We start from the raw sequence: 19,327 nt of genomic DNA, 5'->3' as shown, positions 1-19,327 counted from the left end.
TAATGATAAATATCTTTTGATTTCTAAGCTTGAGGCAAAGAGGTTCATGGGAATGTATGCCAGGTTTTAATGGGGAGCTGCTCATTATTTTTCTTTTCTTCAGCATTCGGCACATGGCTTTTGAGTCCACGAGGGGAAAGAGGAAGAGGAAATGGAACTCTTTTTAAGAATACATCACTCTCAGAGATGCGGGAAGTGCCCGCGGGAGCCATTTTGTTTCTCGCGTAGCGAAAACGAAACTGGGCACAGATGAGCATGCATTTCGAATGTCATTCTGACTCCAGAGAATCACTAATTGATTTGGGACACCGATTCCAGAATCATAAAGCTCAGAATGCTGTAGCGAGTGACATCCGCAAGCTTTTAAATGTCTTTTGTTGAATGCAGCAAACAGATGTTGTGCAAAACTTCTGTACTTGTTAGCTGTGTACTTGTTGTATTTATTACTAGAGAGAATACAGAAAATATATGTGTAAACTGATGTACAAAAAAGGAATAGTTCACCACAAAATGAAAATTATTTTATTATTTACTCACTCTCATGTCATTTCAAACCTGTTTGAGTTTCTCTCTTCTGCACAACACAAAAGAAGATATTCTAAAGAACGTTGGTAACCAAACAACATTGACCCCCATTGACTTCCATTGTATGGACACAAAACCACTGAGACATTTCTCAAAATATCTTCTTTTGTGTTTCACAGAATTAAGAGTAAATTTTGAGGATGAATAAATGATGACAGATTTTATTGTGGGGGGGGTGAACTATTATACATGGACTCGTTTTCTCCAGATATCAGTCATATCTAGCCATATCAGTCCACGACTAGTTTGAAATAAAATGGTTGAGAGATTCTGGCCTGGATTACTGCTGGATGTCATCTGCTCACTTAGCCTAAATCTGTTGGCCAGACTAGAGTAATCGCTCCACCAGCCCTGCGCTGTCTGCACGAAGATAAATGAGACAATTAGAGCTTCTCTGCTATCAATTACACATCCTGGATCGCCGTTCGATATTGAGCGACCTCAAACACTGCAATCATGATTCATTATGAATCCAGATTCTTTTGTTCACATTCCCATCAGGCACGAATCTGAACTAAAAATGCAAATCGCTTTTTGGACATAGATATTTAATGATTTTCACGGCCAATTTAAAATGATGTTTTGGGATAATTCTGCGCTTTGTTATGGATTTTTGTATGTTGGAAGACCCAAGGACACATACACAAAGAGAGAGTGTATATGCAGAAGTGGGTAAAGGGTTCTCGAGCTACAATTTAGGGGGTGCAGGTGGTGCTAAGCCGGTATGGGCTCTGCCCGCTTTCCCTGCGTGATGCCAGCGTGCTTGCACACATACACACATGCACAGATGATGCCAATACCATCTGTCATCAACAAGAACATCTGCAGCTCAAGGTGCCCTTGTCACCCATAATTAAAGTAAGGATAGGGAGAGGATATAAAGCCACAAATCTAATTAGATCAAACAAAATGCAACTCAGCTGAAATAAACCTACATCATGTTTTGGGAATTTCACACAAATTCCACTGTAAGGCCGTAAAAAGTAGGTGGCAACAGGTGACGAGGAAATGACATCATTTGAAGTCAGTCCATGTTTCACTGACTGGATGCATCAAGCACCACCATTCAAACCTGTTATTGTAAACTTTTAGCAGCGGAGGACTATTGTATCAATTACATTAAAACTTTAAAAACATTAACATATTTCATATATGTGTGTTTATTGCTAGAATGAAAGTATACAACACAACACAAGAAAAAACTTAACAGAGTGTGTGCATATGCATGCATACATTTACAATGTTATTGCCGATTAAAAATATATTAAAATATGTGAAAAATAAAAATCACAATATTTGTTGACATCATTATTCTTGTACAGACACAGAAAAATTAAGAGACCACCATATTTCTGAATTGACTATTTATAGGTAAAATTAAAGTAAAATTATGATTTATTGAGTAATTTATTATTATTATATGAGTATTTATTTATTGATTGAAATGGGACAGACTGGTCAAAATAACATAGTATCTTGAATACTGCAAAAAAGTTAATATTCACCATACTAATGGTTTAACATGTTATTTGGATCAGATCAAAAATAGAAATAGGCCTGACTTCTTTCACAACTTTCATGTGTCTAAGTCTTTCACATTACTGTTGAATGACTTAATGTAATTCCTGAGGTTTGTGTCGGATGAAATTCAAGAGGTACTGGACTGGAATTGCTACAATACATGCAACAATAATGATTAAAGGCAAAACTGGAATGGCCTCTTATTTTTTTCGGTGCTATAGTTTGGATATATCACCTCAAATTAAGGTTTTGTCAGATTCCCCCCCCCAACACACACTCATACACAAACCATATCCCACACATACACAGTCCCTATCTAATACATAACATGTCCATCTTGATTTTCCAAATCTGATTCCACATTTTTTCGTTCAGTTTCTCATCCATTCCTTCAGAAACGCAGATGGTTTCTTTTCTCATCTCCCGTCTCACGCACTGCCTCCCACCATCCGACAGGTGCAGCACAAACACTCACACACGCACAGACGTTATCAATGATATGCGTCTCCTGAGAATGACAGTAGTTAGGGGGCATTACTACTCTGCCAGGCTGCATTTGGCTCTGTCGGGCAAGTCTTTTAAAAGAAACACCTGCAAGATGGCTGAGTTTATCTGTTTTTAAAAACCCTTTAACGCCTCTCCTGTGTTTGGCACAGAATCTATATAACAACAACAACAACAAAAAACAGAGCAGAGGGGCCTTCCTATGAATTGTTCCTTAGAACCATGTGTGTGTGGAGGGGAGTTTAAACACCTCCTCATACATACATAGCCTACCTCTGAATAAGTGTTTATATTTTTGTATGTGGATGTGTGGATGCATGAAAGTGTGTGTGTTCATGTGTGTGAGGCAGATGGTGTGGCACGGCAGCTTTGCCAATCTTTCAAATATATTCAGTGTTGTGCTCCATCTGTGTGTGCTAGACCCTGACCCTGCATGCCAAATCTTAACTTGACCCCACATGACCCCAAATGACCCCGATCCATGCTTTGGTCAGAATTATCTATCTTAAATATTCTCTCTCTCTCTCTCGCTCGCTCTCTCTCTCAGGATTCACAAATAAAAGGCTTTTATTCTATTTTTACCCAAATTTTGATGTTGCCTGCAGTCATCAATTGAAAACAATTAATCAATGCTAATCAAAAAGTAATCAAACTAATATTTTCCTTTTTAATAGACCCGCATCTGCAGCCTAAGAAAAACAAGAAAATGTGACTTCCTCAACAAATTAAATCTTCATTTTTTTTAACGTAGTTTGTGTAGCCTACTTTTATCACGAAGAAGAATATCCCGGATGTAGCGCAGAGCAGGTGATGTAACTTAGTCGACTTGCGGTTTGGTAAGTGTTGAATTTATTTCTTACACCGTAAAGTTTAATACTTAATAAATCTCCATCGTGTTTGACCAAATAAACATCTTGCCTGAGCTCTTTGCTGATACTACGCCCATTTCTATCCTTTTGGGCGCCTCTGTTATTTGTGTGGAATAAACAGCTGGAATCAATCGAGCATCCTAACGATATATTCAATGATTGAGAAAAAAACAAAATGTAATGTCTGTATGATTTTAAAAGATTAATTCAATATACTGCTGTAAATCCCCAAGTTCATCCACACACAACTTTATTTGAAACACGTTTGTTTGTCAATATAATGCTTCGAATGTTGTATTAAATCCTTAAATCCTCAAGAGGGCGCCAGAGACTATATTGAATGTGACTCGTTCATGACCCACTGTAAACTCGCACGAGGGAGATGTCATTTTCATCTGTATGTTCATATGATGCTCTCACAATTTGTGATGTGATTGTATCTGTATTTCTGTTTGTTCTATGTTGTTTATCCTTAGCTACAACTCTACTGTAGACTGTGCCTGATGTTGGCCTTTTAGGCAAACTTTATAATCTCTAGCTTTGGTTAAAAGCATCTGCTAAATGAATAAATGTAAAATGAGTAGTCCTTGTGCTTCCCAAATAATCTGTAAAGTATTACTGTATTATGTTTATTTTTGGGGTTGCTAAAACACCAAATGTATATAAATTATAATTGTATTTATTTCATATAACAAGCATGTTATCTTTACTATATAAGATTTATCATTTAACCCATCTCTTATGTCACATGCGCATGAAGAAATGAGCCGTAAAAACTGTCAGAAGTGCTTTGCTGTACTGTGTGTACACAATCCTGTCATGTGGAATGTATTGCAGAAGTACCAGGCAATTTTCATCAGGCAAACATCAGGTAGAATGTTTGAAGCATTTTATTGAGTTAAAATTTTATTTATAATCATTTCTCATAAGATTAGAAAAAATCTTGAAGTTTCATCCTGATGATTTAGTGTATGTTTAGTGCAAGAGACTCTTTGGGTTACATTGACTGTCATTTAATGTTCAAATTTTGAGAAAATCCTGTAAGACAACATACAGATGACAGATGTGAGATATTTTAGACTTTTGCTGTTACGTGTGTGGTTAAAATGCAGCACAGTATTTTCAACATTCTGGGCATCTAGAGTGCCTAAGACTTAAAGGAACCTGGCATTGGTTTTTACAACACGCACACAATAGTCTGCTTTATAAGGTGCCCACCGATACCATGGCAACCCCCATGTTCTCAGTGAGAAAGGATACCGTATGCCAAAAAAGATGCCATGGTAACTTAAAAAAGAACAACATGTTGCCCAGCAACCTTTGAAAGTTATTAAGGGAAAAAAGTGGGTACAGAGAAATTGATAGGGTGTTAAAAAGAGAAGGGGGCAGGGCACTAGAAACAGGTAGTGAAGAAGATTATCTGACATGTTGATGTATCCTTTTTCTAAGACAAACTGTACGACTGTATCAAAAAAGATGTGGTTCTAAAATCAGACCATGATTAATGACAGTCACTCTTTTGCGCACACGTGAACCCATGCATGATAATCAAACATGTTATTGTATTCGCACAGGTGGTTTTTATGAAGGCGTCAGGGAAATTACCTGGTCGTATGGCACCTGAGAATTGAAAAGAAAAAGTTTTGTTTTAAATGGTGTATACATTTTAATGTCAAAAAAGTGTTTTATTTTTGCATTGTGACACTATATTCTCATTTTTTGTAATGGGTCTAGTAGTTTTCTTTTACTGCTATTTTCAATGATATTTTATTACTGTTAGAAAAGTGCTCTATAGGTTTTTTTAGTTAACCTTAATAACAATCGAGTGCAATTAATACTACCATGACAAATAAATACACAATTGAAACAAAAAAGTATGTTTTTTCCCACATTACAATAATGAGAAAGAAAAAGTCGAATATCAATTGATGCACAATGCACAACCTAACATGAATATTTGTACTGGCATTAACTAATATAAACAAAGATTAATATTAATGCTAAATATATTGATCATTACTTTGTTAGCTAATGCATTTACTTGTATTATCAAATATAACCTTATTGCAACGTATTACCAACATTTAGCTGATCATCTCGTGAGGGAATGTTAAGTGCCATTTTCCATGATTTTTTTTGCGCATATTGTTTGATTTTGGAGTGAAATATAATTATACTGTATATGACATTGTTCTGAGATTCACCCATCTCTCTCTCTCTCTCTGCAGATCGTAGCAGAGCCTTGTTACACCATGTTTTCCTAACTGGTGTTTACCACGGTGTGTATTTACATGCATTTGCTTGGCAAACTCTTTCTCATCAGAGCGACAGAGTGGAAAAAGGGTTTTCTTGTGGTGAAGTGATTGCTCGATCTGATAGCCTGTGGGGAGCGATTCGCCCAATATGACAAAACCACAAATTGCTAATAAAGATGTAATTGATCACGACACTAAGGAAGTGTTTTGTTGTGTTGTAAGATTAGACAGCGCGGAGAGCGCGTTTTGAAAAGTATACGTTTGTCGTTCGCTCGGCTCACTCTCTCTCGCTGTGGTGGTAGATTTCCATATAGCCTGGAGTAATATGGGCCTGGTGCCCACTCTTAGCTCCGCGTGTGTAGTGCTTGTGTGTCCGTTGAGGCGCGGGCAGATTAGACCAGGAACGGTCGCCACAAAAGCGCCCTGTCTAGTGCTCTTTAATTCCTCTAAATTAGCACCTCGCGCCAGGCACTTTACACACTCGCGCGCGCAGAGGCAGCGGCGTGCGTTAAACTGCCTTGATAATCACAGCGTCAACTAATGGTCTTTCTGTCTCACTTTCTCGCTCAGGCCCTCTCGCACGTTTTCAGTAACTCTTGGCGTCGGAAGAGTTTTTTTTTGCTCGTGCGAGACGGGGCTCTCGGTTAGCAGCTAATGTGAAGCTGATAGCGCCATACGCTCCAATGCCTTTTAATTCACTTAGCGGCACTGAACTAACACAATACCACCGTAGTTACGATGCGCCAAACTCTCAAATCCTTTTAACCCGTACATTGTGTTGTGGGTAGATAAAAACACGGTCTGGCCCGCAGCTGTAGGCCGCACTGCTGCAGGTGGATGGCGAGCTATAAGGCACAGGCCAGTTTAGAGGAGTGTCTGTTTGTGTATGCATGTAATAATGTTTAAGTTCTATAGAGGTTGCTAGTTTTGCACATCTGTCCGTAGGTGTGTTAGAAAAGACCACAGCTGTCACAATATCAAATGTTCGCTACCTAGGCCTATTATCGTGCCAAAACATGCACAATACCAATATTACCAGGATATCTATTGAGACATATTAAAAAAGAAAGAATTAATGCAATCTGTCAAATTCATCTTTAATCTACTAAATATTCAATAAAAATGAGGCAGAGAGAGTTCATAACCATATTAAGGAGAAACTTTAAATGGTTGCTGAATTATTTACCATATGTGTATAACACAATATTGATAATCGTGTTTTTTTAACATCACGGTTGTTGTCTCAATACTGGTATATCATGACACCCCCACTGCCAAGCACCGAAAAGAAGTACAAGACTTATGTTCCAGGCTATACCATTAAAAAGCATTAAAGGAACACTGTGGTTCACTGAAGAATGAAAATCCTATTAAGAGCACTGGAGACTGACATGGAAGAGAGGATATTGTTGATCAAAGTCATTATTTTTGGCATGCAAAAACATTTTCATCGCTTCATTAAATAAAGGTTGAAACACTCTCACATGGACTATTTTAACAATGTCTTTACTATATTTCTGTGGCTTGGTGGTAGTTGGTAGTTGTGTTGCTGTCTATGGGGAGGTCAGAAAGCTCTGAAAAATATCTTAATTTGTGTTCTGAAGATGAACAAAGCTTTTATGGTTGTGGGAACGAAATGTGTGAATAATTAATGACAGAATTTTCATTCTTCAGTTAACTATCCCTTTAAGTAAAATTCGATTTTATGAAATACCTTATACTCATCGGTCACACACCCTTTGTTTAAAATTGTCTCGTGTTTCTTTACGAATTTCTTTGACTGCAATCTGCAGATGCTGAATGGTTGACAAGTGCAATGGGGATTTGTGCTGTAGTTCAGTCACTGAAGAGGACCACTGTCCAACGGTCAAGCTAAAATTAGAAATAGAATAAATGAGTTTTCATTTACTGAAATAAAACTGTATGCAAGAAACACAACATTTGTGTTGTGGGAAATAATTACAGGGTTACAAAGTTACAGAGTGTGCTTTTTAATATCTTCTTAGAAAATATGCATATATGTGTGTAAGGCAGGCAGCATGCAGAGCTCAATTCACTAATCCCCACTGTCCTCTGCATCTGCACACACACACACACACACACACACACACTGCTATCTGGGGCAGCAGAAGGTCTGGGCATGAGTTTTTGGGCTGTTGGCATCATAGCCTGTGTGCTGGCGCTCATGAGACGGGGAGAAGACTGGGTGTGGTGTGTTTGTGTGCGTCTTGGTATACTCTGAAATCATCAGAAGTTACAGAAAAAAGATGGAGTCCGTACCGTATACTTTTCAACAAAAATGACAAAAAAATAGAGAGATTAAGATTGATTGACATCACAGAAAATTTCTTTCACAGTTCGACTGTTTTTTCTAATCTCCCGTTCTCTCTAAGACTGCAGATGCTCAGGTCAGCCGGCAACAGCTGGCTCTCCATGTGCTGTGACCAAGTGTTGGAGGGTCCGTGTGTGTGTAGCTTCGGCAAGTCATCATAAATATTCATTGTCTCCGTTAAATTTTATTGCCAAATGATTCTCGGTAATGCCAAACAATTAACTCTTCACTTCTTTTGTCCTTATGCTGTCTTGTGTGGAATTGTATTCTCTGCTTTTCTTTAAGCAAAGGGGAATATATATTTATTTATTAATGTTATAGGCTACTTACATAACACTGCTGGCCTTCTGAAACCTCATATCACCATATTTTGTGGTTTTAATTTTAATAATAAATCATTATTATTAATCACCCTTCATCTTTGTCACTATGTTTTGCAAATATCTAACCAATAAAAATGATTAAAAAGTGCTTGTCAACTTTGACAACACAGTATGTAATCATTTAAACAGTACTAAAAAGTATAATTTTTTACATACAAGGTTTCAGAAGAACAGCTATGGCCTGAATATTATAATTCTCATATTATACTAATATTTTCAGATGATAATTTTAGCTTTAATACTTTTGGTTAGGTAAGATTAGACTCAGAATGAATCATTTTCATGTGAGTTTTATGTTGAATATATAAACTCATGTTTAGCTTACAGAAAGTCATTGAGCTTCATTATTACTTATTATATTATTATTAGTGTTTTTATAGCCTCATTTAGACATTAAATATTCATTCAGCACTGCTTCTTGAGTTTGGTTATTGTTCAAGTTTCCTTGACCGCTATAAAAATGACACTGTGTGCCAATATTTTTCCTCTGTTCCTGTGAATATTCTGAGATCTTTTCCATTTGCTCTACAGTGTCAGGCCTTCATAAATTACATGCTTAAAAATAAATGTTCTTTAGTGGTTAGCTTCAGCAAAGAACACTCTTCTTATGAAGAAACATTTGCTATGTTTTTTTTTGTTGTGTGTGAATTTCTGGGCATATAGAATAAAAAGCTGTAATCTCCAATAGTGTGAAGATGTAAAACCAATGACAAAAACACCCAAAAAATACTGAGGATGTTGATGTAGCACCAACAGTGTGTACTTTATGCTATCAGTAGTCAGAGGAGAATTGTGATTTGAATCACTTGCTCTGTAAACCAGGGCCGCATGAAAACAGTTTTTACAGGGTGAAAGAACAAAAGAAATAAAAGGTTTGCGAATTCTGAGTGAAGAAATACTCGGGGTAGAATCAGCAGAAAAAAAATACAAAACAGACGGCAAAGAAAAATTCGCAAACTTCACTCATTTAATAAACAGGACGTCATCCAAAACAAAAGTGTTGAGAACAAAAGCCTCACAGTCAGGAGTCACAAAGTCAACAAAACACAAGCTATAAAATAATTTTATTAAACTACTTTTGTGTTGGTACACAGCAAGCAACAAGATACACGTCCAAGATACAGTCAGCCAAGAGTAAACGGCCATGTTTACATTGTATGCCCTCAAGTAAAATCTGAATAATAGTTATTATTATGTTCAGCCAGGAGTTACCTGCAGCCAGTAAGTCCCAGAAGAAAGCAATTACTGGAGGTAATTATATCAAGTGTTTTTATGTGTGTTTGTTTTTGACATCATTTGATTTGTGTATTTTATATATTATATAGCCGTGGAAAAATTAAGAGAACATTTCAAATTTTAATTTAATCAGCATTTATAAGATGTATTGTGGCTGTTCCAGTCCAGTGTCATTTGAATTTCAACTAAATCAAACTTCAGGAGTGACCTAAAGTCATCCAACAGCAATGTGAAAGACCGACAGCATGACAAACAGTGTTGGGCAAGTTACTCTGAAAAAGTAATTAATTAATAGTTACTAATTACATTTTCAACAGTGTAATTAGATTACTGTACAAATTACTATCCAAAAAGTATTTAATTACTTATTACTAATTACTTTCTATATCCTATATCAACCTTGATTAGTTAAGTGTTTCAATGAAACTGCTCTTTTAATTCATTCAAATAAAAAATATAAAACTACATAAAGTACTCTTATTAACTGACCAAAGTATTACAAATGTGAGAATAATACATTAAAGCACAGATTTTAAAGTTAGACTTTGAATTTTGATGTGAAGTCCACTATTGCACACATATATTACACAAAGTATTTAGTTTAATTACATCAAAAGTAACTGTAATTAAATTACAGTAACTAATTACTTAGTAATTACACCCAATGCTGATGACAAGACACATGAACTGTGATACAAATCAAGGTTATTCCACAAGTCGTTTTGCACTGCGCTCCTGTTCATCCTTTTATTGTTGTGGTGCGTTAATCTACAAAATTTTGTATGAAGAAAAATCAAGGTTATTACATAAAGAAACGTTTTAAACTTATCCTAAATACATGTACAAATATAAATGTTGTATTGCTTAAAAGTGAAAATGAACTTGTTTTCTTTGCAGTATTTGAGGTCTAAAAATACAGAGCATCTTTTCTGTTATTTTGACCTGTTTCTCGGTTTCATTTTCTGCAAACAAATGCAAATAGAAATTTTGGGAGAAATAGTGTTAGTAGTTCACAGAATGAAAAAAAAGATGATTTTACCTAAACACATACCAGTAAATTCAGAAAATAGTCTTTGAAATGGTTTTAATTTTTTTCTGTGGCTGTATATAATACACAAAAATATTTTTACACATAGTTTTTATTTGTATATGATTAATGCCGCTTGCATGTCTGACGCTCACATTAATATGTCTTTGTACAGTCCTTGCAGTAACCCTCCAAGGACGTTTACCACATCCAGCTATCCTGTTTTACATGCCAACAACCCCCCAGCATCTGCCCTGTTGTCTCAAGGCTGGGATATCAACCTTGATAAAGAGCCAAGGTCAACACCCTTGTGTTCTACCAAATGATGCCGTCCGTCCGGGCGCTTCCTAGAAACAGGTAACAAGGACCGAGTGAGGAGTCAACAATCAGTCAATTGAGCAATCAATGCTAAAATAAGTAATCCGGGCTAGACGGTTCTGTGGCTTGCTGATCTACTCTACCCCATGTCATGGACCAGTTGGAGACAAGAACAAAGTCCAGGCACGGTTTTCTTAGAACAATTACTGAAAAACGTTCAAATCAAAATAATTCAGTTTTCCACAACGAACACCCCTTCGTTGTGTTTGCCTGCTGTGTTTAGTTGATGGTAAAGGACATTGTTGTGAATTAGCCCAACGCCTGAAGAACAGCCAGATGTATGCCGTGACCCTAGGCAGATACCAGGCCAAACGCCGTAGGGGGTGTGCTTAGCTGATAAGGTCAGTTTGCGGTGATCCAGTACAACAGAACATGACTTGGCTTTTTAAGAAGGTCCTTTGTGCGGAGTTTGAGGAGAAAGCAGCAGGTCTCAAACAGGGCATAAGTTAGACTGAACTTTCCCATGATTCCAGTTTTGTTTTTTATGTGCATTACATGACCCACTGCAAGTTAATAGCAAAACTACTGTCATCAGATGTTACGTTAAATAAGTTGAATTTGTATTAAAATGTTGTTATGCCAATACTACAATACGTGTTATTCATATTATGCATGAAATAGCTAAACTATGTAACCATAACAATGTCCTTATTCTTCACTGGAGACGCTTGCTTATGGCGATGAACACTGATGGAAAATTTCACCACTGACCTAAAGTTTCATAACATTTTCTTAGGGTTCTTCTGGGGCTCCACGGTTATGTTTTCTGGAAAATGTACCCTGTGGATAATACAGATTGTGGGTCATTAAATTTCTTAAAGGAGAAAGAGCGTGTTGAGTATGTTTGAGTGTAGAGTGTCTTAAAGGGATAGTACACCCCAAAATGAAAATTCTGTTGTGAATTACTCAACCTCAAGTTGTTCCAAACCTGTATAAATTTCTTTGTTCTGTTGAACATAAAGAAAGATTTTTGGAAGAATGTTAGCAACTGAAATTTCTGGGAAACCTTGTTCAACCAAACAAAGACATTTATACAGGTTTGGAACAACTTGAGGGTGAGTAATTCATGACAAAATCTTCATTTTTGGGTGAACTATCCCTTTAAGTCAGAGCAGTAAACTTACTTTTTTAGGGGCTATGAAATTTCTTATATATTATGTTTGGTCTTCTGCATACCTGTTTACAACACGCGTGGTCTGTGTACCCCATGATAACAGACAATTGACAGAACGGACGTCGAAGTAAGTATTGTACAAGGCTTTGGTCACCTATGTCAAAACCACTTAGTCAAGATGGTTGTGGACTGGGGTTTCGCAGAAAGAGTGACCGTGCTGTGGTCTGTGTCTCTGCTGAACCCTGTGGTTTTCCAGGTAACTCCACAGCTATCAGACCACAAAGCCTGTTGTGGCAACTGGAGATAAATGTGTCACTTGCCACACCCTTGAACACTTTAATTTTTTTAAATTCATAAACAGTTGTGGAAATGAAGATCAGAAAGAGGGAATTAATCAAACCCATGTCTCTCACTTTACATCTTATTAAACGCGAGCATTCGCATTGATCACGGATCTGGCGCTCCTCTCCATATACCCACAAACTTGCTGGTGGTTATGACAAACCATGCACAAAGTCAAACGTAAGTTTTTTTCTCAATGTTATAGTTCACCCAGAAATGAAAATTATTTCATTTATTCACCCTTATATCATTCTAAACCTGAAGACTTTCTTTATTCTACAGAACACAAAAGAAGATATAAAACTCCGGTAATCAAACAACATTGCTCCCCCTCCCCATTGTATGGACACAAAACCACAATATCTTCTTTTTGTCTTACACACAAATAACACTTAGGACTATACAGGTTTTAAACAACATGAGCGTGAATAAATGATGACAGATTTTTATTTTCATGTGAACTTTAACTTTTATAGTTTATTGCACCCCGATGACAAATGACGGAGAAAAAAAATGACGCAGCTGAATTTATTTTCTCTACGTACAATGTCACTTAAAATTACGACAACGTAAAAACCAGCCATTTCCCACAAAACCTGCATTACAGGAAATAACCAAATGTCCTGCAGTGAATTATAAATGCATTTGTGTCAGACATCCATTTGCACATTAAAAAGTCCCCCTTTCGATGAGAAAATGTTAAAAGCAACAGTCAAAGCCAAGCCTTGCATTCTTGCCACTTTGTTGCTTGGGAATAACTGTGTTTTTCTTAGTTTTTGGCTCGAGCTCGTCTGCGTCTTCCATTTCGCCTCAAATTGAACAGCAGACTTTTACCAAGAAAAGAGGAGAAAAAGAGAATGTTTTGTAATTCAAAACTGTAAAGAGTCAAACGAGAGGGGATTGTATAGCCTGTATCTCAACAAATTAAAAAGTTCGTGTATTGTCGCACATCAGGAAATTTTACATGAATACATTTTAGCTTTAATTCATTTGGCAGACGCTTTAATCTGAAATGGTTTACAAATCGGGAAGCATTTACCATTTTGCTTTAAGAATCAACAATAATCACCAAGCTAGGTTGAAGACATGGTTTATTATTGCAGTGGAAAAAATGTAATTAATATTTTAATTAATTTATATTTAGCATTACCAGAATATTGTTTATTAGCAGGCTTGAATTTTTAGTAATAAATATTACACGATTTCTTAAATGCATAGAAAAGTGCTCCTAACTGACTTTGTTTTAAGGCATGAACTAAATTATGAATATCTAAATGAAAGTGGTATTGATGTCAGTAACTGTCTATGGTTGTCTGTTCTAGCAAAACAGCAAACTTTGAGGCCTGTCCTATAGTTAAAATGTCCTCACAGGACTCCAAAGGTGCTCTGTGCTCTTACACATAAGCACCCTTCATAGTCCACTCGACTCCCTGCAGCATACTACTGCATTGAGACCCTCTGACAGTTTATTACCGTTCATGTCTTGTCTCCTGCCAGGCATTAAAACAGCGTGGCGCAGCCTACGCTGCATTGCGGTCACATTAAGAGGTCCTGCGGTGAGCAGGGCAGCTCTTGAGTCTCATTAACTTGAACCGTGATTTTAGCGATGCCTGAACCCTCACCGGCCTCCTCCGCGCTCTCGCTGTGCGAGCGCAATTAACGGCGAGCTCCGTTCGCTCCAAGCTCGACCTGGAACGCATTATTCGATCGTTAAGGACACGGTTTACTGTTGCTTATAATTGTTCCGTGTGAAAAAGAGCCAACGGGAAACGTTTCTCACAGATTTTTCAGCGAGAAGCCTTGTTTTCGGCTCCGTCAGACGTTTGTCGGCCAGTCGTTTCAATAAATTTACGTCGACCATTTCACACTTTCACAGAATTCGATTACAAGGTGATAAATAAACCTTTTGATGATCAAAAAAAGAGGTGGAATTATATTTTAGGTAGCTTTTGGAGAGAGCAGTGGTTGTCCATTTTACTTGTTCACACTATACTTCCGAGGTGTCGTAATAATTGTGTCCAAAATATTTATGTATAGGTCTAAAAATCTTTTTAAAAACTTAACAGAAAATACAATAATATTGGCATATATTAGAGACATTCGATTTGTTGAAGGATGCTCTGAATAAAGTGAGTCATTGGTTGGAAGGAAGGAATTATATTGTAGAACTTTGACGATTGATTTTCCAAATAATTCACCAATAATTGCTATTTTTATTATGTTAAAAAAGAAAAACATACAATTAAAAATAGTGTTGTGTAAATATAAAACGTAAATTACTGATTTATGTTGGAATGTTTAATGTTTATCAATGGTTATTATAATGCAGTTGTCCTGTTTAAATTTTACTGTGGTAAATATTTTGATTTACTACGATATTTATTCGTTGCTTTCTGGTTGTGCTCGTAAATTTTGGCTGCTGTATTTATTTATAGCTGATTAGTTTTTCTTCGTTAATGATTTACAAAATTATCACAGCAATGATGTAGTTTTTCCATTTTAACTTTAATATTATTATTCAACAAATTATTTTATTATTTTGGCTACTTCCACTCTATATGTTATTCATCGTGGATTTCATTTTGAATTGGCTTCGTTAATTGCGATTTTTATTTGAAAAATTATGTTTAGCGTCGACCTCATAAAACACAAAAATGTAGCACAAAGTAGTGTTTTTATTAGCATTCCGTTAAATGTATTTGAAAGTAAACAATAAATTGTTTTATGCATCAAAATAAAAACTAGCATTAGGCCTACATAATATTTTGTTCAGGTGCGCCTTATGTGGTTCGAGACTAAACTAATATGTGTATTTGTAGACTTTTGGTTAAAAATCTTTATTGGTTAAAAGTGTGGTGTTTAGTATTGCCATTTATATGTGAATATTTCATTTTTAAATACCAAAGATGATTTCTTTATTACATATTTGTGTTTGAATAAATCATAAATAATTAGTAATAATAATAGTCAGTTAATAGTTATTACAAATTACTACAGAAAATAATTGTTGCATCATATGCAAACAGCCCATTTACAATTAATACTAGGCATATTAATATTACAGTTATTAACAACTGTTATTATTTTGCTATGGCATTATGTATATTTAATTATATTTGTGATTTAGTTGAATTGAGATTATTTTTGCTCACGGATATCTATTAAGGTAAATCATATATGTTCTGTGTGTTGTTTACAATAAGCCTCTATTGAATTAATTGTTAAAAATAAAAGGGTTTTACTGATCATTTGCTTTTTAGGATATTGGATTATGTCTGGTTCTTTTTTGTATTGCTTTTTCTATTACTAAAAGAAAAGAAATAGCAATAGGCCAATACAAATTCTCAAGCAGATTTATTTATAGATCCGTCTTTAGCAGTTTTTGATGCTTTGTTAAAGTACTGCGATTATTTCATGGACCAAAACAGAAATGTTATAATCCTTATAAAATCATAACATGGTGTTCAAATAATAATTCATACTTGGGTCATATTGGGTTATATTTCTGCCATATGCACAATACAACATTTGCTCTCTGGTTATTAGAATTTTGAAGGTATCCAGAATACTGCTCATTTTGTTAAAGTCTTCTTAAAAAAGACCAGCCTGAGAATTATTGTGAAAATCTACTGCTCTGAATGAACTGATAACAAAATGTTCTAAATATTGTTAATATTTTTGTTTAAACCATTATAACTTAATCACAATTTTTATCTCGAATGTAAAGCAAAGTAAAAGGGTAAATTAAGGACACTTTAAATCCTAAAAGGACATTTTTACATTTCGCCTCCTTCATAAAATTATGCAAAAAATCCCACTTTATTAAAATCATCTGATGCTGCACCTGTTGTAAAGTTCTGACAAAGCTATAGAATTTCACAGCATTTTCTTTCATTATTGATGGGCTGCTGCTTCTTTCTGCAGTTTCGGAAGTAACAGAATCTTAAGCATGGCACGAGACACCGGCACACAGCGGGATACCGGCGAAACGCGACCATGCCTCGTGGCACCGCCTATCGACTGCCTCTTTCAATTCAAAACATGGCTTTTTATAAAAGTTTTTACAAAAGTTTTACACAGTGTGCAACAACACGCCAAAGCATTTTCTGTTATCGGTGCACCTCCTGACATTTCTCTGCCTTGCGCTTTACGCGCTGTCCTGCTCGTGTTTTCTTATAATCTTCTGTCTATCCCTCTTACAGCCGTGTGCGTCGAGTAATCCGCGTCGTCCATAATTTTCCCAGAGCTCCACTAATGCCCCAAAGCTGCAGCTGCCACGCCGGCCGGCCGCGGAGCGCCGCACTCTGCCAGTTGCTACATTGATCAATAATTTACCAGCTCGACGCCTCCCCGACCCGTTACCCCGGGTCGACTGAGGCGACGACCGATATTTACTCGCAGTTAGAAGACAAAAATAGCGGACTGGACATTTTACTCTCTCGTGTGCTAGAATGCAGCTTCAGTGAGCTTTCGCCAACAGGCGAGATCCTTTTGGCAGGTCCCTGTGGTGCGTCTACGGATTAGACTCTCGCAATGTGCACTAGCAGTGTCGGTGAGTGACTGCGGCGGTATTTGAGGACGCCTCTCGCTTTCATCTGTCTGACACCGAGGAGGTGTGTTACGAGACCGACGGGGGTCCCGTAATGGAGCTACGAGCTTGAGTCGGACAACTGCGGGATGTAAAGAGGGTTATGCAGTGGCCCGGGACAAGCAGGAATTGACTTGAGGACATAAAGACGAAAGAAATCACTCACTGTCACGCTCGGCACTGTCTTCGTTTCGTGCACGCGGCTGCAGAATTTTAAGCGCGCTCGTCGCTTCCCCGGTTGTTTTAGCGAGTCTTCCCCGTGCAGAGGCCGACGACAGCTGGAGAATATATTCTAGTTTAGGTGTTTATACCGAACTATTCAATTTATACGAGCGTCAGCCGGATAATCCTTCAGTGGTTCCGTTCAGCGGCGCAGTAAGGTTTACTTTTACAAACTCTGGGAAACAGCCCTACTTGTTGAGTTCTTTTTTCGCTTCCGGTATCTGCGAAGAAACCGACTGGTGCACCCGCTCCCTCTCTTCTTTTTTGGACGCCGAGGGTTTTAAAGAAAAATGGGTCTTTGAGGAGAGCTGGCAAATTCCCCTGAACTACAATGGTACGTGCTACCATTCAATATCTTTCCCACTGTTTGCATAAATCTTAGCCAACAGATTTCAAATGCCAAAGAACTATTTAGAAAACAAAAAGCGCAAATTAAACAATTACTCTAAACTCATGCAGATAAAAATCAATTTACAATTTTATTGCTTTTTATGATATTTGGAATTAATATGTTTTATAATAACTGTGTAGCTGCTGGTAAAGTACAGTAAAATAAAATATCTAGATTTTATTGATTATATTTGACCTATCAGTGTAGTGTAGGCCTAATTAATAGGATTTCAAATATATTATATTATAATATAAAGACTATATAATACAGCCATCATCCAATTTAGTCTATTAGAAAGTGTCTGACAAGAAATTAAACTTGAGTTCATTTTAACCTCCTGGGTTATTTTTGAGTTGTGTGCTATTTTTGTTTTGCTTGTTAAATGTAATTTTAGGCAGTTGTATTATTTAAGTTGTAGTCAAAAAGCAAAATCTCTACAAACATCCAAAAGAAACACAATGAAACCGTTCCACTTGGAAGACTATAGATTAAAAAAAAATTGACACTTTTATATAATGTGAGGACATACAGAGGAAGTCTTTTTTATTTTGTTATTTTTTTTATTTCAAAAGCACTTGCATAGGCTTTGGTTTAATAGAATGCTAACAGATGAGTGATCAGCAGCACGGCTTTATTTCCAATTGTTATGAGTTTAAGGTTTATATGCGTCAATAGTTATGTCTGCATAAATATTTGGACTGCATGCACATTGGGTTTTGTTTAGATGGAGAGTTTTGTTTCTTAAACCAGACTTCAGACGTGAGATTGACAGGCCTTTGCAGGCTGAGGGGTTGGATCTGAATATGAAACGCCACATTTGCCCGCAGCAAGCATTTTTTCATCATGACAAATCTTTTCAAAGCGATGATGATCCTCTTCAGCCAAGCGCACCTGTGAGATCTACCCAATAAAAGACATGCAAAGCTATTCTCGGTGAACAAGGTCAAGCAGTCACATTAGATTAACAGTCTCAACTAGGTTAAATGAGGATTCGTTTGCTCGCCACAGAAATGGGACAAAATGCGTGTTGCAAACCTGCTCTATGTCCCATTCGACAAACTTGCAGACTTAGACTAAATGCAGGCTGTGAATTCCAGAAGTGTCTTTTCTAGATTGACTGGTTGTCAGAATGCCAGGGTTGCCATGGATGCCGTGCCCTGCAGTGATTGGTGGATGACTGCATGAACTTGTTTCTGGGTGTAAACTTCTCATGGGAGGACGTTTTGTGTTTGTGGCATCTGCGCTGGCACATGAGATGCCATAATGGAAGGCCACCTACACAAGCCTTGTTAAAACTACAAAACCAGCGTGCACCTGCACATAGGAACATGCATTCATGCTCGTGTGTGCATGTACACATCAACACAAACTTGCGGTAAAAAAGTGCATGTATAGATACACCTGGAGGACTCATCCACAGAAGATGAGCAGAGATCAAAGGTGCTCAACGCAAAAAGGTTTGGTACGAGCCAGTAAACTCGTGTCAAAACTCTAAACAGAGTTTTAATAATTAGCTGCCTCTCATTCCATCCAGAGTTTCTCTCGATCCCTCTCTCTCTTTCTCCTTCTGCTAGTGCTAG

At 36.9% G+C, this 19,327-nt stretch overlaps 1 protein-coding gene across 8 annotated transcripts in view; it reads left to right on the top strand.

The window, feature by feature from the left end:
- The first annotated feature begins 16,355 nt into the window (after window positions 1–16,355).
- Window positions 16,356–19,327, top strand: part of LOC130552716 (nuclear factor 1 X-type-like) — a 73,418-nt gene continuing 70,446 nt past the window's right edge. The window contains exon 1 of one of the 8 annotated variants that reach the window (XM_057331217.1): window positions 16,356–17,690. In XM_057331217.1, coding sequence (XP_057187200.1) covers window positions 17,688–17,690 — 3 coding nt within the window. In that variant the 5' untranslated portion in view covers window positions 16,356–17,687. The remainder of the gene's footprint in view (window positions 17,691–19,327) is intronic. The other 7 variants (XM_057331216.1, XM_057331221.1, XM_057331211.1 and 4 more) reach the window with 7 other exon arrangements.

This window comes from Triplophysa rosa, linkage group LG4 (assembly GCF_024868665.1).
Source record: "Triplophysa rosa linkage group LG4, Trosa_1v2, whole genome shotgun sequence".
Classification (NCBI taxonomy): Eukaryota; Metazoa; Chordata; class Actinopteri; order Cypriniformes; family Nemacheilidae; genus Triplophysa; species Triplophysa rosa.
Note: the sequence above shows the minus strand (reverse complement) of the source record. Positions and strands in the feature narration are given on the sequence as shown.